The sequence below is a fragment of the Oncorhynchus nerka genome, linkage group LG7, assembly GCF_034236695.1.
Source record: "Oncorhynchus nerka isolate Pitt River linkage group LG7, Oner_Uvic_2.0, whole genome shotgun sequence".
Lineage (NCBI taxonomy): Eukaryota > Metazoa > Chordata > Actinopteri > Salmoniformes > Salmonidae > Oncorhynchus > Oncorhynchus nerka.
The window spans coordinates 87,083,471-87,110,874 of record NC_088402.1 but is presented as its reverse complement, the minus strand read 5'-3'; the positions used below and the strand labels follow the sequence as shown (position 1 = coordinate 87,110,874).

Here is a 27,404-nt window from a genome sequence, read left to right as displayed (position 1 = left end):
ACTGGTAGGCTACGACATAACCCCAATATCAACTGGTAGGCTACGACATAACCCCAATATCAACTGGTAGGCTACGACATAACCCCAATATCAACTGGTAGGCTACGACATAACCCCAATATCAACTGGTAGGCTACGACATAACCCCAATATCAACTGGTAGGCTACTACATAACCCCAATATCAACTGGTAGGCTACTACATAACCCCAATATCAACTGGTAGGCTACTACATAACCCCAATATCAACTGGTAGGCTACTACATAACCCCAATATCAACTGGTAGGCTACTACATAACCCCAATATCAACTGGTAGGCTACTACATAACCCCAATATCAACTGGTAGGCTACGACATAACCCCAATATCAACTGGTAGGCTACGACATAACCCCAATATCAACTGGTAGGCTACGACATAACCCCAATATCAACTGGTAGGCTACGACATAACCCCAATATCAACTGGTAGTCTACGACATAACCCCAATATCAACTGGTAGGCTACGACATAACCCCAATATCAACTGGTAGGCTACTACATAACCCCAATATCAACTGGTAGGCTACTACATAACCCCAATATCAACTGGTAGGCTACTACATAACCCCAATATCAACTGGTAGGCTACTACATAACCCCAATATCAACTGGTAGGCTACTACATAACCCCAATATCAAATGGTAGGCTACTACATAACCCCAATATCAACTGGTAGGCTACGACATAACCCCAATATCAACTGGTAGGCAACTACATAACCCCAATATCAACTGGTAGGCTACTACATAACCCCAATATCAACTGGTAGGCTACGACATAACCCCAATATCAACTGGTAGGCTACGACATAACCCCAATATCAACTGGTAGGCTACTACATAACCCCAATATCAACTGGTAGGCTACTACATAACCCCAATATCAACTGGTAGGCTACTACATAACCCCAATATCAACTGGTAGGCTACGACATAACCCCAATATCAACTGGTAGGCTACTACATAACCCCAATATCAACTGGTAGGCTACGACATAACCCCAATATCAACTGGTAGGCTACTACATAACCCCAATATCAACTGGTAGGCTACTACATAACCCCAATATCAACTGGTAGGCTACTACATAACCCCAATATCAACTGGTAGGCTACTACATCACCCCAATATCAACTGGTAGGCTACTACATAACCCCAATATCAACTGGTAGGCTACTACATAACCCCAATATCAACTGGTAGGCTACTACATAACCCCAATATCAACTGGTAGGCTACTACATAACCCCAATATCAATTGGTAGGCTACTACATAACCCCAATATCAACTGGTAGGCTACTACATAACCCCAATATCAACTGACACAAAACAAAAGGTCAAATGACAACATTTCAGTTTTCCATGTTAGACAGTAAAAGAAAGAGAACATTACACATTCTTATAACAAAGGCTTTAAATACAGCTGTGTTGATATCACAGGACACCGTTTTCAATAGATCAAGTAACTGTGTAGGGAGGGTTACTAAAAGTTTCCTCTGAAAATCCCCATCAGCATTAGCAACCCTCAGAGTCAAGGCAAAACACAGTCAATTACTATATAACAAATCTGAACATTTGAATTCTTCATATAGACAATTTTCACTTCTATAAAGTTTACAGACAACTGTTTAAGTTAACCATACTAAATAAGAGTAGATGCTGTTGCAAACCACAAACAGGGAAGTACAACAGTCATTTTCTCTCCTATCTGAAGAGCTTCCTGGATGGTCATTACATCGTGTTGCAGATTGTTGATTTAGATTACACTGGTTTGTATATTTCTTCAGGAAGAGGAAATAGACAAAGCAACATTTGCATCGCATTGTTATGAACACCACAAACATACACAATATACATTTGGTAAAGTGTCAGATCCCCTTCAGGTTTACACTATTTGAATGGTAGACAAGCCTCATTCAGTTGCAAATTACAAATTCATTTCTGATCCAATGGATCAACTTTCATACGCGCCACAGTTTCATATAATCTAGAAACAAAATTGAAGTCTGACGATTACTAAACAAAATAGCAAATAATCAGATGATAAAATCCAGCTATATCTAGTTCAACTCATACTTTATATCTAGTCCAAACTTTACAAAAATACATCAACAATTAAAGGTCGCTATTCTCATCCGATTCACATTGAGGCCTTGTGATTCAATATGGCACCCCTATAGATAAGCCCTGAAATAAAGTACCTTTTTCCTGGTCTACGGAGCGGCTATTAGTAACAGCTGTGACTCCTCCCGTATCACGGTGTACTAGACTAGATTGGACCATTTCTTCACTAGATATTCAGACTGGCCTTTTGCTGGACTCAATATATCCACGAAGGGAACAAGTGGGTACAAAGTGGTCAAATATATGTGGGCTAGCTTTACCACAGAACTCTTGTCATAAACAAACGACAAACAAAATAACTCAAGTATATTCTCTCTGAAACTTAAAGGACGATCAAACTGTCATCATCATCCATTCAGAGTTCGGGTTAAAACTTTTGAGACAAACAATACTGATTTAATGCCAGTATAAATTAATTTGAACTAGCCATTAACCGATTAGCCAAGTACTTATCCCTTCCAGATTAAAATACCAGTCATTTACACAGTACAGTATAGAGTTCCAACAGCAGAACTCACAGCTGTATGCCAGGACCCTACTCGATGCCTACGGCGTGAACTGTAACAGACTACTACTGAGACGTTCAAGCCACTGGCTCTAAGATAATACACTGCAGAGTCAGTGGAATGAAACTTGCCAATGCAATTATTAACAGAGAAAGACGGCAGGAAAAATATTGTACAAATGGTAGTTCAGGCCAGGGTTTTTGAGTGAATAATCTATACGTGTGTGCAAGGTATTTTACAGTATGTCCGTCAGTCATGTCAGAGGAATAAAAACCTACATATCAGCATCTCTACATATCTCTACATATCTCTATATATCTCTACATACCTACATATCTCTACATATCTCTACATACCTACATATCTCTACATATCTCTACATACCTACATATCTCTACGCATCTCTACATATCTCTACATACCTACATATCTCTACATATCTCTACATACCTACATATCTCTACATATCTCTACATACCTACATATCTCTACATACCTACATACCTCTACATATCTCTACATACCTACATATCTCTACATATCTCTACATACCTACATATCTCTACATACCTACATATCTCTACATATCTCTACATACCTCTACATATCTCTACATACCTCTACATATCTCTACATACCTACATATCTCTACATATCTCTACATACCTACATATCTCTACATACCTACATATCTCTACATATCTCTACATATCTCTACATCTCTACATATCTCTACATACCTACATATCTCTACATACCTACATATCTCTACATACCTACATATCTCTACATATCTCTACATACCTCTACATATCTCTACATACCTCTACATATCTCTACATACCTACATATCTCTACATATCTCTACATACCTACATATCTCTACATACCTACATATCTCTACATATCTCTACATATCTCTACATCTCTACATATCTCTACATACCTACATATCTCTACATACCTACATATCTCTACATACCTACATATCTCTACATATCTCTACATACCTCTACATATCTCTACATACCTCTACATATCTCTACATATCTCTACATACCTACATATCTCTACATACCTACATATCTCTACATACCTCTACATATCTCTACATCTCTACATATCTCTACATACCTACATATCTCTACATACCTACATATCTCTACATATCAGCATCTCTACATATCTCTACATATCTCTACATACCTACATATCTCTACATACCTACATATCTCTACATATCTCTACATACCTACATATCTCTACATACCTACATATCTCTACATATCTCTACATATCTCTACATATCAGCATCTCTACATACCTACATATCTCTACATACCTCTACATACCTACATATCTCTTGTTTTACAATCTGTTCACCAGTGCATAGAGCAGTGGTTTTCAACCTGTGTGACGCAGAACACTGTTGTGCCTTGAGGAACTTTCAGCTGTGCAGTGAAACTTTTCCTAATCTTCATTATTATAAAAAAAATAAAAAAAAATTGTGGGGGGGGGGGGGGGGACTGTGGAATTTGGACTTGGGAGCACCAGCGCCATTCAGATAATACATTGAATGGCACATGGTTCCATCTGTGTGGCTGTTTCAAGTCCAGTGCGCTCAGGCTGTTGTTACATTTTGTATCATTTGAGGGGCGCGCATCACGAGAAAATACATTTGTATCCCTTTACTTCGCCTGTGAGAACACTTAGCATAACCAAGTCTGATTAGGTTTAGCTGTACCACAGCCGTTGCCGTAGAAACAAACGGAGCGTGGCTTTGTGTCCATGGTTGCACCTTTAACAATGCAGAAAACTGTTCATATGTAGCCCAAACTGTAAAAAATATATATATATATATATATATATATTTGTAACAGACTATATATATATATATATATATATATTACCGGACCTAAAAAAAAAAAATCTAACTCGGATTCACAGGACACTCTTTAAGGGGTAGACACACATTCAGATTAAGGAACGATCAAATGAACTCCATTTAACCTATAAAAAACATTTGTCACAGAAAATAGATGATTTGCAGTATGGATCATGTAAGATGCAGGCCATTACCACTACATGAATGGGGAAATTGCAGGTGTGCAGCACAATGTTTTATCCTATCAAGGTGTGCCACGGTTAAAAAAAGAGTTTAAGAACCAGTGGCATAGAGGCCTATCTCTTGTAGTGATTGGGCGCGTCAGCGAACATATACTTGAGTCTGTATGCTTCAGCCAGGAGAAGGCCCACTTCCTCGTTCCCCCAGTGGATTGTAGGAAGGTTCTGGAGTAACATGAGAAGACCCTGGAAAGGCAGAGACACATTTTATGACATAAGCAGCATTTTTGGAACTGGTTGGGATGTGTGCGAATAATCCCTGATGGGCCTCAGTCACAGTCACCATCTGCAAAGTGTCATGAACACTGAAATATGCAGATCATTTTTTTTAATGAGAGCTTTTCACTGGAGGGTCTGTCAGGCCATAGAATAAAAGGTAATATGTTTTCAAATACCTTGATCAACAGAACCTGCTCGAGTACTGTACAAAACAGTCCAACAGTCGGCAGAATGAATGGTACCTGAAAATCGACCATGGAGAGGATCTCCTTGCGCCACTCGATCAGGAAAGCAGCACAGACGTAGAGGTGGAAGTGGGAGAAGCCCTCTTGTTCAGCCTACAGGGATACACGACAGGTCAGCATGTGATGAACACGTACACATCATCTATGTAAATCCCACAAACATTCAGATCTACATGCAAACGTTGAATGCAAATATCTATCTGTGTGTGTGTGTGTGTGTGTGTGTGTATGTGTGTGTGTATGTGTGTGTGTATGTGTGTGTGTGTGTGTATGTGTGTGTGTATGTGTGTGTGTGTGTGTGTGTGTGTGTGTGTGTCACCTGATAGGTGTCCCAGAGGCGTATGGTGCAGCGTAGAGGCAGCTCTCTCATCAGCAGGTTGTTCATCCAACGAAAAGCAAACTGCAGGTACTCCACCTCATACCTCTTAAAGTAGTTGTGTATGTCCTCTGTGTGAGAGAAAAGGACACAGCCCCACAGAGAGATGAAAAGTGACCCTGAGGTCATCTGAAATAATACACACTGGCCTCAGACATTGTAAACAACATGAGGAGACCATATCTCACCATCGATTCTGCTGACCAATTCTTCCAAAGCTTTAACTTTGTTCTGAATCCCTGGCTGAGCAAAAGTGTAGTTGTCCTGTACAGATACAACAACAATAATACCAACAACACATCACGAGGAGGATTTTATTTGTGATTGGGTGGGGGGGGGCTGCTGCTGGAGACAGAGGTTCGGAATAAATACCATTGGCACAGATGGAGAAAATAACTGAATAACATTGTAGATACCAACCTGTATTCCGTCCAGCAGCTTGGTCATGCACCAGAAGCTGTCTGCCTCAATGTTCCTCTGGGTGTCAAGAGGCAAGGACGCTACGTCAAAATTCTCCACATCCTCCTCTGTAGAGACAAACCCCAAATATCAGTCATCCAGCCCTACATCCAACACACTCATGGAAGCAGAGGTGCCGGTTTGCAATGCTGAAAAATAACTACGCAGGGGGGAAAAAAATGAATACATGTAACTGCCAAAATAAAGGAAACACCAACAAAGTGTTTTAAAAGGGTTGTTGGGCGACCACGAGCCACCAGAACAGCTTCAATGCACCATGGCATAGAATCTACAAGTGTCTGGAACTCTATTGGAGGGATACAACAACATTCTCTGTGAGAAATTCCATTATTTGGTGTTTTGTTGATGGTGGTGGAAAACACTGTCTCAGACACTGCTCCAGAATCTCCCATAAGTGTTCAATTGGGTTGAGATCTGGTGACTTTTTTATTTTATTTTTTACCTTTATTTAACTAGGCAAGTCAGTTAAGAACAAATTCTTATTTTCAATGACGGCCTAGGAAAAGTGGGTTAACTGCCTTGTTCAGGGCAGTACGACACATTTGAGAGATATACAAACCCTTTAAACACTCTAGGTTCCTTTGAGGCCTCTCTTTCAAAGTCACTGATATCTCTTCTTCTAGCCATGGTAGCCAAAATAAAGGGCATCTGGGCATTTTATACATGGCCCTAAATACTTAATTAACTCAGGAACCACACCTGTGTGGATTCACCTACTTTCAATATACTTTGTATCTCTCATTTACTCAAGTGTTTCCTTTATTTTGGCAGTTAGCTGTATATTAATCCTTCGGAAATGTAATATAAGACAAGATGATTGGACACCCTGTTAGAGGATTCAGTGGCCATTTTCATTTCATATGGAAAAGCCTCGTCTGGTTCACATCAGCCAACCTACCAACAAATTCGGAAAGGAATACCACAAAGAATGGAGTGACCAAGTCATTGATTCCCTGGACGTAGCCGCTGGCTGGATGGCGGATAGCCCAGATGAAGAGGATCCTCTCAAACACCTGATGAACACAAGGCACAGACAGGCATGGATACAATCCAACGAGATATTACACGTATACACTCTTAGAAATAAAGGTGTTATCTAGAACCTAAAAAGGGTTCTTCAGCTGTCCCCATAAGAGAACCCTTTGAAGAAAGCGGTTCCGTGTGGAACCCATTCCACAGGGGGTTCTACATGGAACCCAAAATAGTTCTACCTATTTCGGGTGATATCCATCAATGCCATGTACCTCACTTTATCACGAACCCCATCAAACTGCACCCAGGCTCCTCTTGCGAACGTTGGATGAAGAGTAACAGCAAGGCTTTGGTATGTTTGGAACGCGCGCAGTGGATTCATCTAAAATGCAGCGAATTCTAGCTTTGGACATGGGGTCAATGAAGCGTTGCTGTCGGTGTGCTGTACCCCACGGGGTGCGTGAGCATTGAAGGTGGAGTGGGACCAGAGGACTTACTGAGGGTGGAGAGTGCATCGGAGGAGGAGGGAGGGGTCCACAGCGGAGCGGAGACCACCAGAGGCGAGTGACGGGGGACACGGTGGTGAGGACGATGGAGTAGCACCTGGGGAGGGGTGCTCCATGGAGGCAGAGAGGCCACCGGAGGCGAGTGACGGGGGACACGGTGGTGAGGACGATGGAGTAGCACCTGGGGAGGGGTGCTCCATGGAGGCAGAGAGGCCACCAGAGGCGAGTGACGGGGACACGGTGGTGAGGACGATGGAGTAGCACCTGGGGAGGGGTGCTCCATGGAGGCAGAGAGGCCACCGGAGGCGAGTGACGGGGACACGGTGGTGAGGACGATGGAGTAGCACCTGGGGAGGGGTGCTCCATGGAGGCAGAGAGGCCTCCGGAGGCGAGTGACGGGGGACACGGTGGTGAGGACGATGGAGTAGCACCTGGGGAGGGGTGCTCCATGGAGGCAGAGAGGCCACCGGAGGCGAGTGACGGGGACACGGTGGTGAGGACGATGGAGTAGCACCTGGGGAGGGGTGCTCCATGGAGGCAGAGAGGCCACCGGAGGCGAGTGACGGGGGACACGGTGGTGAGGACGATGGAGTAGCACCTGGGGAGGGGTGCTCCATGGAGGCAGAGAGGCCACCAGAGGCGAGTGACGGGGGACACGGTGGTGAGGACGATGGAGTAGCACCTGGGGAGTGGTGCTCCATGGAGGCAGAGAGGCCACCGGAGGCGAGTGACGGGGGACACGGTGGTGAGGACGATGGAGTAGCACCTGGGGAGGGGTGCTCCATGGAGGCAGAGAGGCCACCGGAGGCGAGTGACGGGGGACACGGTGGTGAGGACGATGGAGTAGCACCTGGGGAGGGGTGCTCCATGGAGGCAGAGAGGCCACCGGAGGCGAGTGACGGGGGACACGGTGGTGAGGACGATGGAGTAGCACCTGGGGAGGGGTGCTCCATGGAGGCAGAGAGGCCACCAGAGGCGAGTGACGGGGGACACGTTGGTGAGGACGATGGAGTAGCACCTGGGGAGTGGTGCTCCATGGAGGCAGAGAGGCCACCGGAGGCAGGGCAGTGGGTAGATGGCAGCGCAGTGGGAGGTGAGTTACAAGTGGATCGGGAATTCAATGAGGCCTTTGGGAAGAAAGGCTTACATTTTGTGCACTTAAACGTCAGAAGTCTACTACCGAAGATCGATGAGATACATTTACATTTACATTTAAGTCATTTAGCAGACGCTCTTATCCAGAGCGACTTACAAATTGGTGCGTTCACCTTAAGACATCCAGTGGAACAGCCACTTTACAATAGTGCATCTAAATCTTTTAAGGGGGGGGTGAGAAGGATTACTTTATCCTATCCTAGGTATTCCTGAAAGAGGTGGGGTTTCAGGTGTCTCCGGAAGGTGGTGATTGACTCCGCTGTCCTGGCGTCGTGAGGGAGTTTGTTCCACCATTGGGGGGCCAGAGCAGCGAACAGTTTTGACTGGGCTGCGCGGGAACTGTACTTCCTCAGTGGTAGGGAGGCGAGCAGGCCAGAGGTGGATGAACGCAGTGCCCTTGTTTGGGTGTAGGGCCTGATCAGAGCCTGGAGGTACTGAGGTGCCGTTCCCCTCACAGCTCCGTAGACAAGCACCGTGGTCTTGTAGCGGATGCGAGCTTCAACTGGAAGCCAGTGGAGAGAGCGGAGGAGCGGGGTGACGTGAGAGAACTTGGGAAGGTTGAACACCAGACGGGCTGCGGCGTTCTGGATGAGTTGTAGGGGTTTAATGGCACAGGCAGGGAGCCCAGCCAACAGCGAGTTGCAGTAATCCAGACGGGAGATGACAAGTGCCTGGATTAGGACCTGCGCTGCTTCCTGTGTGAGGCAGGGTCGTACTCTGCGGATGTTGTAGAGCATGAACCTACAAGAACGGGCCACCGCCTTGATGTTAGTTGAGAACGACAGGGTGTTGTCCAGGATCACGCCAAGGTTCTTAGCGCTCTGGGAGGAGGACACAATGGAGTTGTCAACCGTGATGGCGAGATCATGGAATGGGCAGTCCTTCCCGGGAGGAAGAGCAGCTCCGTCTTGCCGAGGTTCAGCTTGAGGTGGTGATCCGTCATCCACACTGATATGTCTGCCAGACATGCAGAGATGCGATTCGCCACCTGGTCATCAGAAGGGGGAAAGGAGAAGATTAATTGTGTGTCGTCTGCATAGCAATGATAGGAGAGACCATGTGAGGTTATGACAGAGCCAAGTGACTTGGTGTATAGCGAGAATAGGAGAGGGCCTAGAACAGAGCCCTGGGGACGCCAGTGGTGAGAGCGCGTGGTGAGGAGACAGATTCTCGCCACGCCACCTGGTAGGAGCGACCTGTCAGGTAGGACGCAATCCAAGCGTGGGCCGCGCCGGAGATGCCCAACTCGGAGAGGGTGGAGAGGAGGATCTGATGGTTCACAGTATCGAAGGCAGCCGATAGGTCTAGAAGGATGAGAGCAGAGGAGAGAGAGTTAGCTTTAGCAGTGCGGAGGGCCTCCGTGATACAGAGAAGAGCAGTCTCAGTTGAATGACTAGTCTTGAAACCTGACTGATTTGGATCAAGAAGGTCATTCTGAGAGAGATAGCGGGAGAGCTGGCCAAGGACGGCACGTTCAAGAGTTTTGGAGAGAAAAGAAAGAAGGGATACTGGTCTGTAGTTGTTGACATCGGAGGGATCGAGTGTAGGTTTTTTCAGAAGGGGTGCAACTCTCGCTCTCTTGAAGACAGAAGGGACGTAGCCAGCGGTCAGGGATGAGTTGATGAGCGAGGTGAGGTAAGGGAGAAGGTCTCCGGAAATGGTCTGGAGAAGAGAGGAGGGAATAGGGTCAAGCGGGCAGGTTGTTGGGCGGCCGGCCGTCACAAGACGCGAGATTTCATCTGGAGAGAGAGGGGAGAAAGAGGTCAGAGCACAGGGTAGGGCAGTGTGAGCAGAACCAGCGGTGTCGTTTGACTTAGCAAACGAGGATCGGATGTCGTCGACCTTCTTTTCAAAATGGTTGACGAAGTCATCTGCAGAGAGGGAGGAGATACGCCTGTTGGTTTGCAAATCAGAGGTGGGTGTCTTATGTTTTACTGAGACATGGTTGGATTAATCTGTTTGTGACTTAGAAATTGAGATGGGTAATTACTCTGTTGTCAGGAAGGATCGGAATCGGAATGGTGGGGGGATATGTGCGTTTGTAAGATCCGATATTGCTTTTAACGTCAGATCGGATTTAAATGCTGATCTGGAGATTGTCTGGCTGGATATCTGCCATCCCAAAACCAAGCCAATTTTGTTGGGGGTGTGTGTTATAGGCCGCCCACGCAGAATGCATTCTATGAAGGTCTTAAAATTGTGCTGTCAAACTGTAATGATTCCCTGGTGAAGGAAATAATTCGGGGATTTCAATACTGATGTCTGCAGAAAGAATAGCCCAACCCACAATGTATTTATTCACTACTGTAGATCACTTGCTCTGACACAAATGATTAAAGATCCCACCAGGATATGTCAAACAGTGCGAAGTACGATTGACTTAATATTGGTGTCTGATAAATCTAAAATATCGCAGAGTGGAGTAATAGTATATGGAATCAGTGATCATTATATTACATTTTGCACAAGGAGGATTTTTAAAGATATATTTAAGTGTCACAAAACTGTTAGAATCAGAGGACTCAAAAAATTATGTGTTGAAATGTTTAGGGAGGAAGTGGGTCAAATTGACTGGTCACCTGTGCTAGATAGTGTAGGGGTAGACGGTGCCTGGGAAGTCTTTAAATGTAGATTCCTTGATGTGGTGAATGTGATGGCTCCCATTAGACTGGTCAGTGTAAAGCAGAAATCTAGAACTTGGTTTAATCATGAGATTCTAGAATCTATCCATGCAAGGAATAAGGCCTTTAAGAAATGGAAGAACTCTCAAGAGCAGCATGATTTTGTCAGATATAAACGTCACAGAAATGAAGCACAGAGCAGGATGGATGAAGCACAGAGCAGGATGGATGAAGCACAGAGCAGGATGGATGAAGCACAGAGCAGGATGGATGAAGCACAGAGCAGGATGGATGAAGCACAGAGCAGGATGGATGAAGCACAGAGCAGGATGGATGAAGCACAGAGCAGGATGGATGAAGCACAGAGCAGGATGGGTGAAGCACAGAGCAGGATGGATGAAGCACAGAGCAGGATGGATGAAGCACAGAGCAGGATGGGTGAAGCACAGAGCAGGATGGATGAAGCACAGAGCAGGATGGATAAGCACAGAGCAGGATGGATGAAGCACAGAGCAGGATGGGTGAAGCACAGAGCAGGATGGATGAAGCACAGAGCAGGATGGATGAAGCACAGAGCAGGATGGATGAAGCACAGAGCAGGATGGATGAAGCACAGAGCAGGATGGGTGAAGCACAGAGCAGGATGGATGAAGCACAGAGCAGGATGGGTGAAGCACAGAGCAGGATGGATGAAGCACAGAGCAGGATGGATGAAGCACAGAGCAGGATGGATGAAGCACAGAGCAGGATGGATGAAGCACAGAGCAGGATGGATGAAGCACAGAGCAGGATGGATGAAGCACAGAGCAGGATGGATGAAGCACAGAGCAGGATGGGTGAAGCACAGAGCAGGATGGGTGAAGCACAGAGCAGGATGGATGAAGAACAGAGCAGGATGGATGAAGCACAGAGCAGGATGGATGAAGCACAGAGCAGGATGGATGAAGCACAGAGCAGGATGGATGAAGCACAGAGCAGGATGGATGAAGCACAGAGCAGGATGGATGAAGCACAGAGCAGGATGGATGAAGCACAGAGCAGGATGGATGAAGCACAGAGCAGGATGGATGAAGCACAGAGCAGGATGGATGAAGCACAGAGCAGGAATGGTGAAGCACAGAGCAGGATGGATGAAGCACAGAGCAGGATGGGTGAAGCACAGAGCAGGATGGGTGAAGCACAGAGCAGGATGGATGAAGCACAGAGCAGGATGGATGAAGCACAGAGCAGGATGGGTGAAGCACAGAGCAGGATGGGTGAAGCACAGAGCAGGATGGACGAAGCACAGAGCAGGATGGACGAAGCACAGAGCAGGATGGACGAAGCACAGAGCAGGATGGACGAAGCACAGAGCAGGATGGACGAAGCACAGAGCAGGATGGATGAAGCACAGAGCAGGATGGATGAAGCACAGAGCAGGATGGATGAAGCACAGAGCAGGATGGGTGAAGCACAGAGCAGGATGGGTGAAGCACAGAGCAGGATGGATGAAGCACAGAGCAGGATGGATGAAGCACAGAGCAGGATGGGTGAAGCACAGAGCAGGATGGATGAAGCACAGAGCAGGATGGATGAAGCACAGAGCAGGATGGATGAAGCACAGAGCAGGATGGATGAAGCACAGAGCAGGATGGATGAAGCACAGAGCAGGATGGATGAAGCACAGAGCAGGATGGGTGAAGCACAGAGCAGGATGGATGAAGCACAGAGCAGGATGGATGAAGCACAGAGCAGGATGGATGAAGCACAGAGCAGGATGGATGAAGCACAGAGCAGGATGGATGAAGCACAGAGCAGGATGGATGAAGCACAGAGCAGGATGGGTGAAGCTAAGAGGGGTTACTTTGCTGAGAAAATAATTGAGAACAAAAATGACCCTAAAAATCTTTGGAAATCATTTAAGAAATTAGGCTGTAGTAGTACTACCAAAAACAAACTAAACAGTATTGGACTGAATATCAAGGAAGAGATGGTATATAAAAAAGCAGAGGTTGCCAATGAATTCAACTCTTTTGCCAGCAAGCTGGTTAGCAAGCTGCCCACCAGTTCTGGTTTGTATGGAAGCAACCAAGTCAAGAAGTATTATGTAGAGTTAGGGGTTCAGCCAAACTCTTTTTCTTTTGCAAAGGAAGCAACATCCAAAATAGTCAGTATGCTGGCAGAGCTTACATGCTCCAAAGCCACAGGCCTGGATAATATTCCTGCAAGGTTTCTAATAGATTCTGCTGAGCAAATTGGCCCTTGTATTACGCATATCATGAATCTCTCTCTTGAACAAGGCACCTTTCCCAGGGACATGAAACAAGCTAAAGTTATACCTCTGTATAAGAAGGGGATAAAGTCTGACCCTGGGAATTATAGGCCTGTATCTATCCTCTGTGTAACATCAGAGATCCTGGAGAGAATTGTACATGAGCAAATGTATGAATATGTTAACAAACTGGGTCTAATGTATGATTTTCAGTCGGGTTTTAGAAAAACATAGTCCACTGATTCATGTCTACTTTACTTGACTGACTTCATCAGGAAAGAGATGTGGTACTGCTTGACCTACAGAAGGTCTTTGATACAGTTAACCACTGTCTCCTAATCTCCAAACTGGAGGCACTGGGGTTAAGCAGTATCCCTCTAGGCTGGGTAAAGTCCTATTTATCAGGAAGGGAGCAAGTAATAGAGGTTAATGGTTCACTGTCTCAGGCGAAACCAATGAGTTGTGGCGTTCCGCAGGGGAGCGTGCTTGGGCCTCTGCTGTTTTTGTTGTACATTAATGATATGAAAGATGTTTGTTCATGCCGTCTTTTTCTTTATGCAAATGACTCCACAATTCTGGTGTCTCACAAAAGTAAAACAATGTTGGAGAGCATACTTAGCACAGAGCTTACTAACATAAGCAAATGGCTTGGAGATAATAAGCTATCTCTGCACTTAGGGAAAACGGAAGCAATTTTTTTTGGAGCCAAACCTAAATTAGACTAGGTTTGGTGTACAGGAGTATTTATGATCCTGCGCCCAGATATCTAAGTGATTACTTTCCTCGTGTTAGGGATGCACACAATCACAGCACCAGATCAGGTGTTGCTGATGTGTGCTTATACAGGTTCAGGAGTAATGCTGGGAAAGGTACTGTCTAGTATACTGGAGCCTCAGAATGGAATGAGTTGCCTCTGTCTATAAAAACAACATCCTCTCTGGGCAGTTCTAAAAATAAAGTAGAAATATGTTTGATGTCTTCTGTGCCCATATGAATAACCCCTATGATGTAACTGGAATGATGAGATAGATGTTCTTCTTCTCTGTTTTTGATGAGATAATGTTCTTCTTCTCTGTTTTTGAGGAGATAGATGTTCTTCTTCTCTGTTTTTGATGAGATAGATGTTCTTCTTCTCTGTTTTTGATGAGATAGATGTTCTTCTTCTCTGTTTTTGAGGAGATAGATGTTCTTCTTCTCTGTTTTTGAGGAGATAGATGTTCTTCTTCTCTGTTTTTGAGGAGATAGATGTTCTTCTTCTCTGTTTTTGAGGAGATAGATGTTCTTCTTCTCTGTTTTTGAGGAGATAGATGTTCTTCTTCTCTGTTTTTGAGGAGATAGATGTTCTTCTTCTCTGTTTTTGAGGAGATAGATGTTCTTCTTCTCTGTTTTTGAGGAGATAGATGTTCTTCTTCTCTGTTTTTGAGGAGATAGATGTTCTTCTTCTCTGTTTTTGAGGAGATAGATGTTCTTCTTCTCTGTTTTTGAGGAGATAGATGTTCTTCTTCTCTGTTTTTGATGAGATAATGTTCTTCTTCTCTGTTTTTGTTTTATTATTTCACTGCCATACTGTGTTCAATCTTGCCTATTCATCTTGTCTCAAGAGGACCACAATAGAAATAAGTCCCAGACTTTATTGTGTGTTATCCTCTATGATTTTATTAATGTGCATATATGGCTTTTGAGTTGTAATGTGTGCTTGTTTTTTTAAATGGTCGAATTAATAAACTAAACTACCTGAAACCAAAAAGGGTTCTACCTGGAATCAAAAAGGGTTTTCCTATGGTGACAGCCGAAGAACCATTTTTGGAACCATTTTTTCTAAGAGTGTATTAAAAAACCCATCTATATAAAAACAATATATAAAAAATGAATTGTTGCCTATCCAAGCCAGGCAAATAGTATGAAGAGCTGAGAGAGAGAAGCTCACCTCTTGCACCGCAGGCTGCTGGAAAAGTGGAATTAGTGGGTTTGTCCTCGGAATATCAATGTGGATCTGTGGAAACAAAGCATGTTCTACTTAAATACTGACTCACTACAGTAGGTATGATCTACTTAAACACTGACTCACTACAGTAGGCATATTCTACTTAAACACTGACTCACTACAGTAGGTATGAACTACTTAAACACTGACTCACTACAGTAGGTATGAACTACTTAAACACTGACTCACTACAGTAGGTATGATCTACTTAAACACTGACTCACTACAGTAGGTATGATCTACTTAAACACTGACTCACTACAGTAGGCATATGCTACTTAAACACTGACTCACTACAGTAGGCATATGCTACGTAAACACTGACTCACTACAGTAGGTATGATCTACTTAAACACTGACTCACTACAGTAGGCATATGCTACTTAAACACTGACTCACTACAGTAGGCATATTCTACTTAAACACTGACTCACTACAGTAGGCATATGCTACTTAAACACTGACTCACTACAGTAGGTATGATCTACTTAAACACTGACTCACTACAGTAGGCATATGCTACTTAAACACTGACTCACTACAGTAGGCATATGCTACTTAAACACTGACTCACTACAGTAGGTATGATCTACTTAAACACTGACTCACTACAGTAGGTATGATCTACTTAAACACTGACTCACTACAGTAGGTATGAACTACTTAAACACTGACTCACTACAGTAGGCATATGCTACTTAAACACTGACTCACTACAGTAGGCATATGCTACTTAAACACTGACTCACTACAGTAGGCATATGCTACTTAAACACTGACTCACTACAGTAGGCATATGCTACTTAAACACTGACTCACTACAGTAGGTATGATCTACTTAAACACTGACTCACTACAGTAGGTATGATCTACTTAAACACTGACTCACTACAGTAGGCATATGGTACTTAAACACTGACTCACTACAGTAGGCATATGCTACTTAAACACTGACTCACTACAGTAGGCATATGCTACTTAAACACTGACTCACTACAGTAGGCATATGCTACTTAAACACTGACTCACTACAGTAGGCATATGCTACTTAAACACTGACTCACTACAGTAGGTATGATCTACTTAAACACTGACTCACTACAGTAGGTATGATCTACTTAAACACTGACTCACTACAGTAGGCATATGCTACTTAAACACTGACTCACTACAGTAGGCATATGCTACTTAAACACTGACTCACTACAGTAGGTATGATCTACTTAAACACTGACTCACTACAGTAGGCATATGCTACTTAAACACTGACTCACTACAGTAGGTATGATCTACTTAAACACTGACTCACTACAGTAGGTATGATCTACTTAAACACTGACTCACTACAGTAGGTATGAACTACTTAAACACTGACTCACTACAGTAGGCATATGCTACTTAAACACTGACTCACTACAGTAGGCATATGCTACTTAAACACTGACTCACTACAGTAGGCATATGCTACTTAAACACTGACTCACTACAGTAGGCATATGCTACTTAAACACTGACTCACTACAGTAGGTATGATCTACTTAAACACTGACTCACTACAGTAGGTATGAACTACTTAAACACTGACTCACTACAGTAGGCATATGCTACTTAAACACTGGTAAACATTGATATATTAGGATTTGGTGATTCATCTATTACCTGTCTATATGTGTCTTTGTAAGTCTCGTCTGTCCTGGAGTGGTAATACTGTTCAATGAAGCCAAAGTACTCGTCTCTCTTCCTCTTCAGCACCAGGTCTCTGCGCTCCATGTTGACTGGGAGGTAACCCTACCATTGATAGAAATGACGAGACGAAAACATGTTGTTTATTAATCAAGAGGAAATACTCTTGAAGATATTAACAGGACCGGAACAGGAAGTGTGATAAGAGAATTTTGAACATATCGCAACAAATACCAAGAGCAATGTGTGTGCAGTTGTCACATATATGCAGTGATTATTTGGGAAGTGATATTATTTCACACTGCTACAATTGTTCAGAGAAAGACATTTTGTTGAACAAGTAATAATAAAATAAAAACATTTTTAAAAGATAGGATGTGAAACCCACCCCAACATATCGTCATACTCCTTTGTGTGTGATCTCCAGTTTAGCCAAAGGTCATCATGGTACTTACAGAGGAGGCCAAAGGTCATCATGGTACTTACAGAGAGTAGGTCAAAGGTCACCATGGTACTTACAGAGGAGGCCAAAGGTCATCATGGTACTTACAGAGAGTAGGTCAAAGGTCATCATGGTACTTACAGAGGAGGCCAAAGATCATCATGGTACTTACAGAGGAGGCCAAAGGTCATCATGGTACTTACAGAGAGTAGGTCAAAGGTCACCATGGTACTTACAGAGGAGGCCAAAGGTCATCATGGTACTTACAGAGGAGGCCAAAGATCATCATGGAACTTACAGAGGAGGCCAAAGGTCATCATGGTACTTACAGAGAGTAGGTCAAAGGTCACCATGGTACTTACAGAGGAGGCCAAAGGTCATCATGGTACTTACAGAGAGTAGGTCAAAGGTCATTATGGTACTTACAGAGGAGGCCAAAGATCATCATGGTACTTACAGAGAGTAGGTCAAAGGTCATCATGGTACTTACAGAGGAGGCCAAAGGTCATCATGGTACTTACAGAGAGTAGGTCAAAGGTCACCATGGTACTTACAGAGGAGGCCAAAGGTCATCATGGTACTTACAGAGAGTAGGTCAAAGGTCATCATGGTACTTACAGAGAGTAGGTCAAAGGTCACCATGGTACTTACAGAGGAGGCCAAAGGTCACCATGGTACTTACAGAGAGTAGGTCAAAGGTCATCATGGTACTTACAGAGGAGGCCAAAGGTCATCATGGTACTTACAGAGGAGGCCAAAGATCATCATGGTACTTACAGAGGAGGCCAAAGGTCATCATGGTACTTACAGAGAGTAGGTCAAAGGTCACCATGGTACTTACAGAGGAGGCCAAAGGTCATCATGGTACTTACAGAGGAGGCCAAAGATCATCATGGAACTTACAGAGGAGGCCAAAGGTCACCATGGTACTTACAGAGAGTAGGTCAAAGGTCACCCTGGTACTTACAGAGGAGGCCAAAGGTCATCATGGTACTTACAGAGAGTAGGTCAAAGGTCATTATGGTACTTACAGAGGAGGCCAAAGATCATCATGGTACTTACAGAGAGTAGGTCAAAGGTCATCATGGTACTTACAGAGGAGGCCAAAGGTCATCATGGTACTTACAGAGAGTAGGTCAAAGGTCACCATGGTACTTACAGAGGAGGCCAAAGGTCACCATGGTACTTACAGAGGAGGCCAAAGGTCATCATGGTACTTACAGAGAGTAGGTCAAAGGTCATCATGGTACTTACAGAGGAGGCCAAAGATCATCATGGTACTTACAGAGGAGGCCAAAGGTCATCATGGTACTTACAGAGAGTAGGTCAAAGGTCACCATGGTACTTACAGAGGAGGCCAAAGGTCATCATGGTACTTACAGAGAGTAGGTCAAAGATCATCATGGTACTTACAGAGGAGGCCAAAGATCATCATGGTACTTACAGAGGAGGCCAAAGGTCATCATGGTACTTACAGAGAGTAGGTCAAAGGTCACCATGGTACTTACAGAGGAGGCCAAAGGTCATCATGGTACTTACAGAGAGTAGGTCAAAGGTCATCATGGTACTTACAGAGAGTAGGTCAAAGGTCATCATGGTACTTACAGAGGAGGCCAAAGGTCATCATGGTACTTACAGAGGAGGCCAAAGGTCATCATGGTACTTACAGAGAGTAGGTCAAAGGTCATCATGGTACTTACAGAGAGGAGCCTCCATGTGATGGGCCTCACTTCTCGTGGAATGCCTGACCAGCTGTGCTTCCGGAGCTCCTCTGTGGATCACAAGGCCCAGGAGATAGAATGAGAATACATACTTTACATTGTAAATAATAGAATGAGAATACATACTTTACATTGTAAATAATAGAATGAGAATACATACTGTACATTGTAAATAATAGAATGAGAATACATACTGTACATTGTAAATAATAGAATGAGAATACATAGAATACATACTGTACATTGTAAATAATAGAATGAGAATACATACTGTACATTGTAAATAATAGAATGAGAATACATACTGTACATTGTAAATAATAGAATGAGAATACATACTGTACATTGTAAATAATAGAATGAGAATACATACTGTACATTGTAAATAATAGAATGAGAATACATACTGTACATTGTAAATAATAGAATGAGAATACATACTGTACATTGTAAATAATAGAATGAGAATACATACTGTACATTGTAAATAATAGAATGAGAATACATACTTTACATTGTAAATAATAGAATGAGAATACATACTGTACATTGTAAATAATAGAATGAGAATACATACTGTACATTGTAAATAATAGAATGAGAATACATACTGTACATTGTAAATAATAGAATGAGAATACATACTTTACATTGTAAATAATAGAATGAGAATACATACTTTACATTGTGAATAATAGAATGAGAATACATACTGTACATTGTGAATAATAGAATGAGAATACATACTGTACATTGTAAATAATAGAATGAGAATACATACTGTACATTGTAAATAATAGAATGAGAATACATACTGTACATTGTAAATAATAGAATGAGAATACATACTGTACATTGTAAATAATAGAATGAGAATACATACTTTACATTGTAAATAATAGAATGAGAATACATACTTTACATTGTAAATAATAGAATGAGAATACATACTGTACATTGTAAATAATAGAATGAGAATACATACTGTACATTGTAAATAATAGAATGAGAATACATACTTTACATTGTAAATAATAGAATGAGAATACATACTGTACATTGTAAATAATAGAATGAGAATACATACTTTACATTGTAAATAATAGAATGAGAATACATACTGTACATTGTAAATAATAGAATGAGAATACAAACATTGTAAATAGAACATTGGCCTTCTATTAGCTTCCTCAATCTACACTGAACAAAAATATAAACGCAACATGCAACAAATTTCAAAGATTTTACCGAGTTACAGTTCATATACGGAAAGATTTGAATTGAAATAAATAAATTAGGCCCTAATCTACGAATTTCACATGACTGGGAATACAGATATGCATCGGTTGGTTACAGATACCTTAAAAAAAGGTAGGGGCGTGGATTAGAACACCAGCCAGTATCTGGTGTGACCACTATCTGCCTCATGCAGTGTGACACATCTCCTTTGCAAAGAGTTGATCCGGCTGTTGATTGTGGGCTGTGGAATGTTGTTCCACTCCTCTTCAATGGCTGTGTGAAGTTACTGAATATTAGTGGGAACTGGAACATGCAGTCGTCCACGTTGATCCAGAGCATCCCAAACATGCTCAATGGGTGACATGTCTGGTGAGTGTGCAGGCCATGGAAGAACTGGGACATTTTCAGCTTCTAGGAATTGTGTACAGATTCTTGAGACATGGGGCTGTGCATTATCATGCTGAAACACGAGGTGATGGTGGAGGATGAATGGCACAACAATGGACCTCAGCATCTCGTCACGGTGTCTCTATGCATTCAAATTGCCAACGATAAAATGCAATTGTGTTCGTTGTCTGTAGCTTATTCCTGCCCATACCATAACCCCACCACCACCACGGGGCCCTCTGTTCACAACATTGACATCAGTAAACTGCTCGCCCTACACGTGGTCTGCGGTTGTGAGGCGGGCTGAACGTACTACCAAATCTTTTAAAATGATGTTTGTTGGTGGATTATAGTAGAGATATTAATATTAAATTAACTGGTAACAGGTGGACATTCCTGCAGTCAGTATGCCAGTTGCACGCTCCCTCAAAGCTTGAAACATCTTTGGCAAAACTGCACATTTTAGTGTGGCCTTTTATTGTCCCCAGCACAAGGTGCACCTGTGTAATGGCCATGCTGTTTAATCAGTTTTCTTGATATGCCACACCTGTCAGGTGGATGGATTATCTTGGTAAAGGGGAAATGCTCACTAACAGGGATGTAAATACATTTGTGCAAAACATTTGACAGAAATAAGCTTTTTGTGCTTATGGAACATTTGTAGGATATTTTATTTCAGTTTATGAAACATGGGACCAACACTTTCCATGTTGTGTTTATATTTTTGTTCAATGTATAGGGTGTTGAGTCTCACCGAGGTCGGTGTTAGGACAGGACAGAAGGTATTTGAATTTGTCCAATCGACTCTTGTCTCGCACTGTCATGATTGGGGCCCCCGATGAATTTTGGTCAGAGATTCTGGCGACTAACGGGATGATGGGGCGGACTGGGAGAGACTGTTGCTTCTGCAAAGTGGAACGCACTGTGGAGGAAGAGAGTGGAGGATCATGGGACTGCAGAATGACAAGTCACAAAGAGCAGATTACTGACCATATCAAGGCAATATTGAGTTGATAATGAGCAATATCTTAAATGGGATAACACATGTTCCCTAAAACCCACCCCTGACTTTAGTGTCCTGTTCATTACCTGTATTGGTGTTGAGCTGGGCCTCACTGCTGGACTTCACCACCACTCTGCCATTGATCTGTCCACAGTCTGTGGCCTCCTCATGCTGAAGGCGGACCTCTGCTGTTGGGGGAGCCAGCCGGTCTGCAGGCTCTGGCCCTGTGTCTGGCTCAATGGTGGTGTTAATGGGTTGTTGTGGAGGAAGAGGAGGTACCTGGTGTGTGGAGGGCAGGGTGGGTGGGAGAGATGAGGGATGGATGGGAGCTAAGAAGTCCTCATCCTCCTCATCATCGATGTCCCAGGCATCGTTTGTGCTGCGGGCAAACTCGTGGAAACTAGACGCCTTTTTGGACTTGAGATTATTTGCCTTTGGAGTGTCTTTAGGAAACCTGCAGAGAGAAAATGAAAATGTTTAATCTACGTGCCACTGGTATAAAGAAGAAACCATTGAGCAGCTACAGCTGTCTCATGGTAAACACACAATGATACATTGACAATATACACTGAGTGTACAAAACATTAAGAACACCTTCCTAATATTGAGTTGCACCCCCTTTTGCCCTCAGAACAGCCTCAATTCATCAGGGCACGGACTCTACAAGGTGTTGTAAGCGTTCCACAGGGATGCTGGCCCACGTTGACTCTACAAGGTGTTGTAAGCGTTCCACAGGGATGCTGGCCCATGTTGACTCTACAAGGTGTTGTAAGCGTTCCACAGGGATGCTGGCCCATGTTGACTCTACAAGGTGTTGTAAGCGTTCCACAGGGATGCTGGCCCACGTTGACTCTACAAGGTGTTGTAAGCGTTCCACAGGGATGCTGGCCCATGTTGACTCTACAAGGTGTTGTAAGCGTTCCACAGGGATGCTGGCCCATGTTGACTCTACAAGGTGTTGTAAGCGTTCCACAGGGATGCTGGCCCATGTTGACTCTACAAGGTGTTGTAAGCGTTCCACAGGGATGCTGGCCCATGTTGACTCTACAAGGTGTTGTAAGCGTTCCACAGGGATGCTGGCCCATGTTGACTCTACAAGGTGTTGTAAGCGTTCCACAGGGATGCTGGCCCATGTTGACTCTACAAGGTGTTGTAAGCGTTCCACAGGGATGCTGGCCCATGTTGACTCTACAAGGTGTTGTAAGCGTTCCACAGGGATGCTGGCCCATGTTGACTCTACAAGGTGTTGAAAGCGTTCCACAGGGATGCTGGCCCATGTTGACTCTACAAGGTGTTGTAAGCGTTCCACAGGGATGCGGGCCCATGTTGACTCTACAAGGTGTTGTAAGCATTCCACAGGGATTCTGGTGCGCCTGGCACCTACTACCATACCCCGTTCAAAGGCACTTAAATCTTTTGTTTTACCCATTCACCCTCTGAATGGCACACATACCCAATCCATCTCAAGGCTTTAAAAAAAATCCTTCTATAACCTGTCTCCTCCCCTTCATCTACACTTAAGTGGATTTAACAAGTGACATCGATAAGGGATCATATCTTTCACCTGGATTCCCCTGGTCAGTCTACGTCATGGAAAGAGCAGGTGTTCATAATGTTTTGTATTCTCACTATATCTAATATAAAATGGAAACGCTGAACAAAAAGGTATAAAAAGGAATAGTGTAAAAAAAAAGATCAATTTAATAACGTGGAACAATCAAACTAAACAATTACCATCCACACATATTCAAAGGCTTGGCAAAACAGACAAGACACGAACATCAACAATCTAAACTAAGCAATTACCATCCACACATATTCAAAGGCTTGGCAAAACAGACAAGACACGAACATCAACAATCTAAACTAAGCATGCGAAAATCTATGTTGAATCAATGAAAAAAACTAAAGGGTTAAATAAAAGAAGATCTGCTGAATGACATATAGTATAAATCCCTGTGGGTTCCATGCAGATCAGCTATGCAGAGCACTTACGTGCGGTGGATTCTGGGGTCAAGGGGAGGATGCTGTGCTCCATAAACTGGCTGTATACTGTAGAGGGGAAAGAGCAGTAGCCTAGCTGTACTTCACTGGGAGAACGTGGGCCCATTGAGGCCTCTTTTCATGATTCATTGACAATGTTGGTCATAAGGCCGTCATTGTAAAATAAGAATTGGTTTTTAACTGACATGCACAGTTAAATAAAAGTTAAATAAAATGTTTTTAAAAATTATAATAATACAAAAGATTATAGTCAACTCATTATGAATTTTACAGGTTGAAAAGCATAGACCCCCCCAGAGGAACCATAATGGGCATACTGAGGACTTCTTAGCTCGCTCCTAAAATATTAATCTAAATTATGTTTTGGTTTTGGATAATGGTTGTTACAGTAGTACTGTAGGTATATACTGTAGCTTTAAGAGATTCTGTGAACAGCTTGCCAGTGCGAGTGACAGACTTACTGCCACCCCATGGAGAGAGTATCCTGTTCAGCGGATGCTAGCATGTTGAGCACTCATCTGATGATGCTACAAGAGCTGTGACCTGCAACACAGTCCAAAGGCGCCTGTGTGCCTGTCTCCCTTTGTGTTCTGACGTGAACCAAGCTCCGTCGAGGGGGAAATAGCCAAATGTTATCTAGGCTACGTTATGTAGATAACTGAATTAGTCAAGTCACTGGGTCTTTGACACAATAATAGCTCATGTTGTAGTAAAATGGCTCATCTGCTGTGTCTTTCGAAGATATTTGTAGAATCTTGACTTTACCTAGAAACCTTTTATATAATGTATTTATTTACAGACTGTATATTTGTGTAAAAGGCACAATGGTAATGCCCTATCATGTCTGGATGGTATCTCATAGTGGCTTATTACGTAACTTGTTCTGTCAGGATTGGGAACAGTGTTGTTTCCTCACCAAAGGCAACACCCACTCCTTAGAGACTCCTCACATTACCTTGGTACCCACCACACCCTACCCTTACCCTGGGGCCTCAACAGACCCGGGCAGCCTGGCAGGAAAACAGCCATTCAACTGCCTGGGCTGATTTGAGGCCTGTAATTCACAAAGCATTTTTAGAGTAGGTATGCTGATTCAGGATCAGGTCACCCCTGTCCATATAATTGTATTCGTTGTGATCTAAAAGGCTAAACTGATCCTGGATCAGCACTTTGTGAATATGGGCCTTGGTCATGCATTTCCAATGTGTTCTCCCATCCCCCATGTGACTGACTCAATTAGTGACTTAGAAGGGCTGGAGAGTATTACAGAAAAGCACCAACCCGGAGGATAAACCTGTAACCAGAATGATTTGTACTTTCCATTCAACATTATGTATCTAAAATAATGGATCATATTAAATCAGAAAACTGTGCGTAACAACTCAAATGTAGCCTATTGGGATAGAATAACGTTATTTGCTAATTGTTCACAGGAACAAGATGAAAACGTTAGATTTTTTTTTAAACATTCTGCTGAAATATTTAAACTAGGTTCAAGAGTTTAAAATGAATAAATCAAGATCCTCACTCTTGACCAGAAATGACTGTCAACTCTAATAGCTACAATGTTGTAATCAACTTCCCCTTATGATCGTTTCTGAAGAGATACATTGTGATACCTCATCATGGGCCATAATTAGACAGACACATTGTGTTGATTTTCCCACCGGTAAAGGGGTTCCACAAGAAAGACTATACGCCAATCTATTAGTTAATTCTCTATTGGGGACGTTTCTGAAATTATTTTTTCTCAGTCTGCTGCATATGCTACATGTCAACATTCCCCCGTTACAGACCACCTGACATGTTGTCTATGGTTCATAGGTTGTATATGTAACGTTAGGTAACAACATATGTTAGCCAAGACAAAGGCATGATTGTGACCTCATATGAGTTATACTAAGTGCTCTAGTGCAACAAAGACCACCACTTCTTTATTGTCAAAGGCTTTATAAACTATCCATCAAACAGGGCTATTAAGCATATGTTTTATTAACCTTTAATGGCACTGTAATGACGCAAAATCAACGACGTTATGCCCACTAAAATACAGTTATTAACTCCTTATCAGAATACACCATTCTAATCTTAATAATCACGAGATTGTTATAATTGACGAGAGGGAGAACTGAAACCTACCTCCCTGGAACCTTTGCGTTTTTCCTCCAGAAATGAATTCTGTTATCGGTGGCCATGCTTGGAAATCCCCTCAGACCATCACCGCGCGCAGTTCTACAAATGTACAAAGCATTGGAGACGATTTTAACGTTTCCGATTCAATATACTAAATCGTGTTGTATTTTCTGCGACCAACAACAACGTATTGACATGTGACAATAATGTTATTTTGTTGCAATTGGCGAGAACGTATAATACAGAACGATGGAGGTCGCCATCTTGGACACATTTACATGGACGTGTGATTGGCGGACGGGTTTAACAGGTGCATAGACACTTACCAATAGGAATACTATGGCGAAACAGAGTCAACCTTCTCTGAACACGCATCCTTCATCTTGTGGTGTTACAAGTAACATTCACGAAGCCGGGAAAATAAACATTCGTTATTATTATGTTATTATGACTAAGGTGTAATAAATAGTAAACTAGCTAGCCTGAGGTCTTCTCTTGGCTTGTATTTTATGTTACATAGTTAGTACTTCGTAAGGGACAGGGTTATTTTTCCAAACAGAAACAAATCAGCATGAGGACAAATACATAGACTCATATATTTCAAAGCAGAAGCAATCATTTTGTAGACCTTGTTCCTAAGGCTGGGAATTGCCAGAGACATCACGATACGATATTGTCCACTTCACGATACTCAGGTGCCGATACGATATGTAATTGCGATTCTCATGTGTATTGCGATTTGATGTTCCACACTTATTGCTCACTATATGTCTGCTGCAGAGCACACAAGAGAAAGAGTTTTGATCAATCGGGGAAATAAAAGTGCTGAAAACATATTGGCTCACTATTTTAAAGGAAGATGGAGAACAAGTCGGTACTAGGATTCAAATAATATAATATCATCCAAATAATATCACAATATGTAACTATCGATTTGTTCCCCCATCGCTACTTGTTCATAATTTCCATGCTCTGCATTGTGTTCTTATTCCCACAAGAGGGCAGGCATTTTCTGATGTAGATTAATGCTACGCAGAATTGTGGGCTATTGTTGTTCTATTGCTATCAATACAGCATATTGTTATTCTATTGCCATCAATACAGCATGGGGCGGCAGGGTAGCCTAGTGGTTAGAGCGTTGGACTAGTAACCGGAAGGTTGCAAGTTCAAACCCCCGAGCTGA

The 27,404-nt window shown here is 43.0% G+C and overlaps 1 protein-coding gene across 2 annotated transcripts; it reads right to left on the bottom strand.

Annotated features, from left to right (window-relative positions):
- Positions 1–1,229: 1,229 nt before the first annotated feature.
- LOC115122705 (TBC1 domain family member 22B-like) lies at positions 1,230–26,494 on the bottom strand. 2 transcript variants are annotated; one of them, XM_029651950.2, is made up of 13 exons: positions 26,228–26,494; positions 24,080–24,136; positions 22,171–22,538; positions 21,836–22,003; positions 19,435–19,505; positions 17,269–17,397; positions 15,553–15,618; positions 7,019–7,133; positions 6,061–6,167; positions 5,829–5,904; positions 5,584–5,711; positions 5,262–5,357; positions 1,230–4,986 (listed from the first exon to the last, which is right to left on the bottom strand). In XM_029651950.2, the coding sequence occupies exons 1-13, from the start codon at positions 26,281–26,283 to the stop codon at positions 4,858–4,860; spliced, it is 1,566 nt and encodes a 521-aa protein (XP_029507810.1). In that variant the 5' UTR covers positions 26,284–26,494; the 3' UTR covers positions 1,230–4,857. The 2 variants fall into 2 exon arrangements, with proteins under 2 accessions (XP_029507810.1, XP_029507811.1); XM_029651951.2 differs by lacking the exon at positions 24,080–24,136 and having other exon boundaries at positions 1,231–4,986.
- Between the last annotated feature and the right edge of the window lie 910 nt (positions 26,495–27,404).

Bases quoted from the DNA above. Each gene is read 5' to 3' on its own strand.
- LOC115122705 (XM_029651950.2), bottom strand. From the start codon at position 26,283: ATGGCCACCGATAACAGAATTCATTTCTGGAGGAAAAACGCAAAGGTT. The intron at 15,619-17,268 runs GTAATAGATGAA...TTGTTTCCACAG, and splicing joins ACAAAGACACATATAGACAG to ATCCACATTGATATTCCGAG. The intron at 6,168-7,018 runs GTAGGTTGGCTG...TTGTCTCTACAG, and splicing joins ATTCCTTTCCGAATTTGTTG to AGGAGGATGTGGAGAATTTT.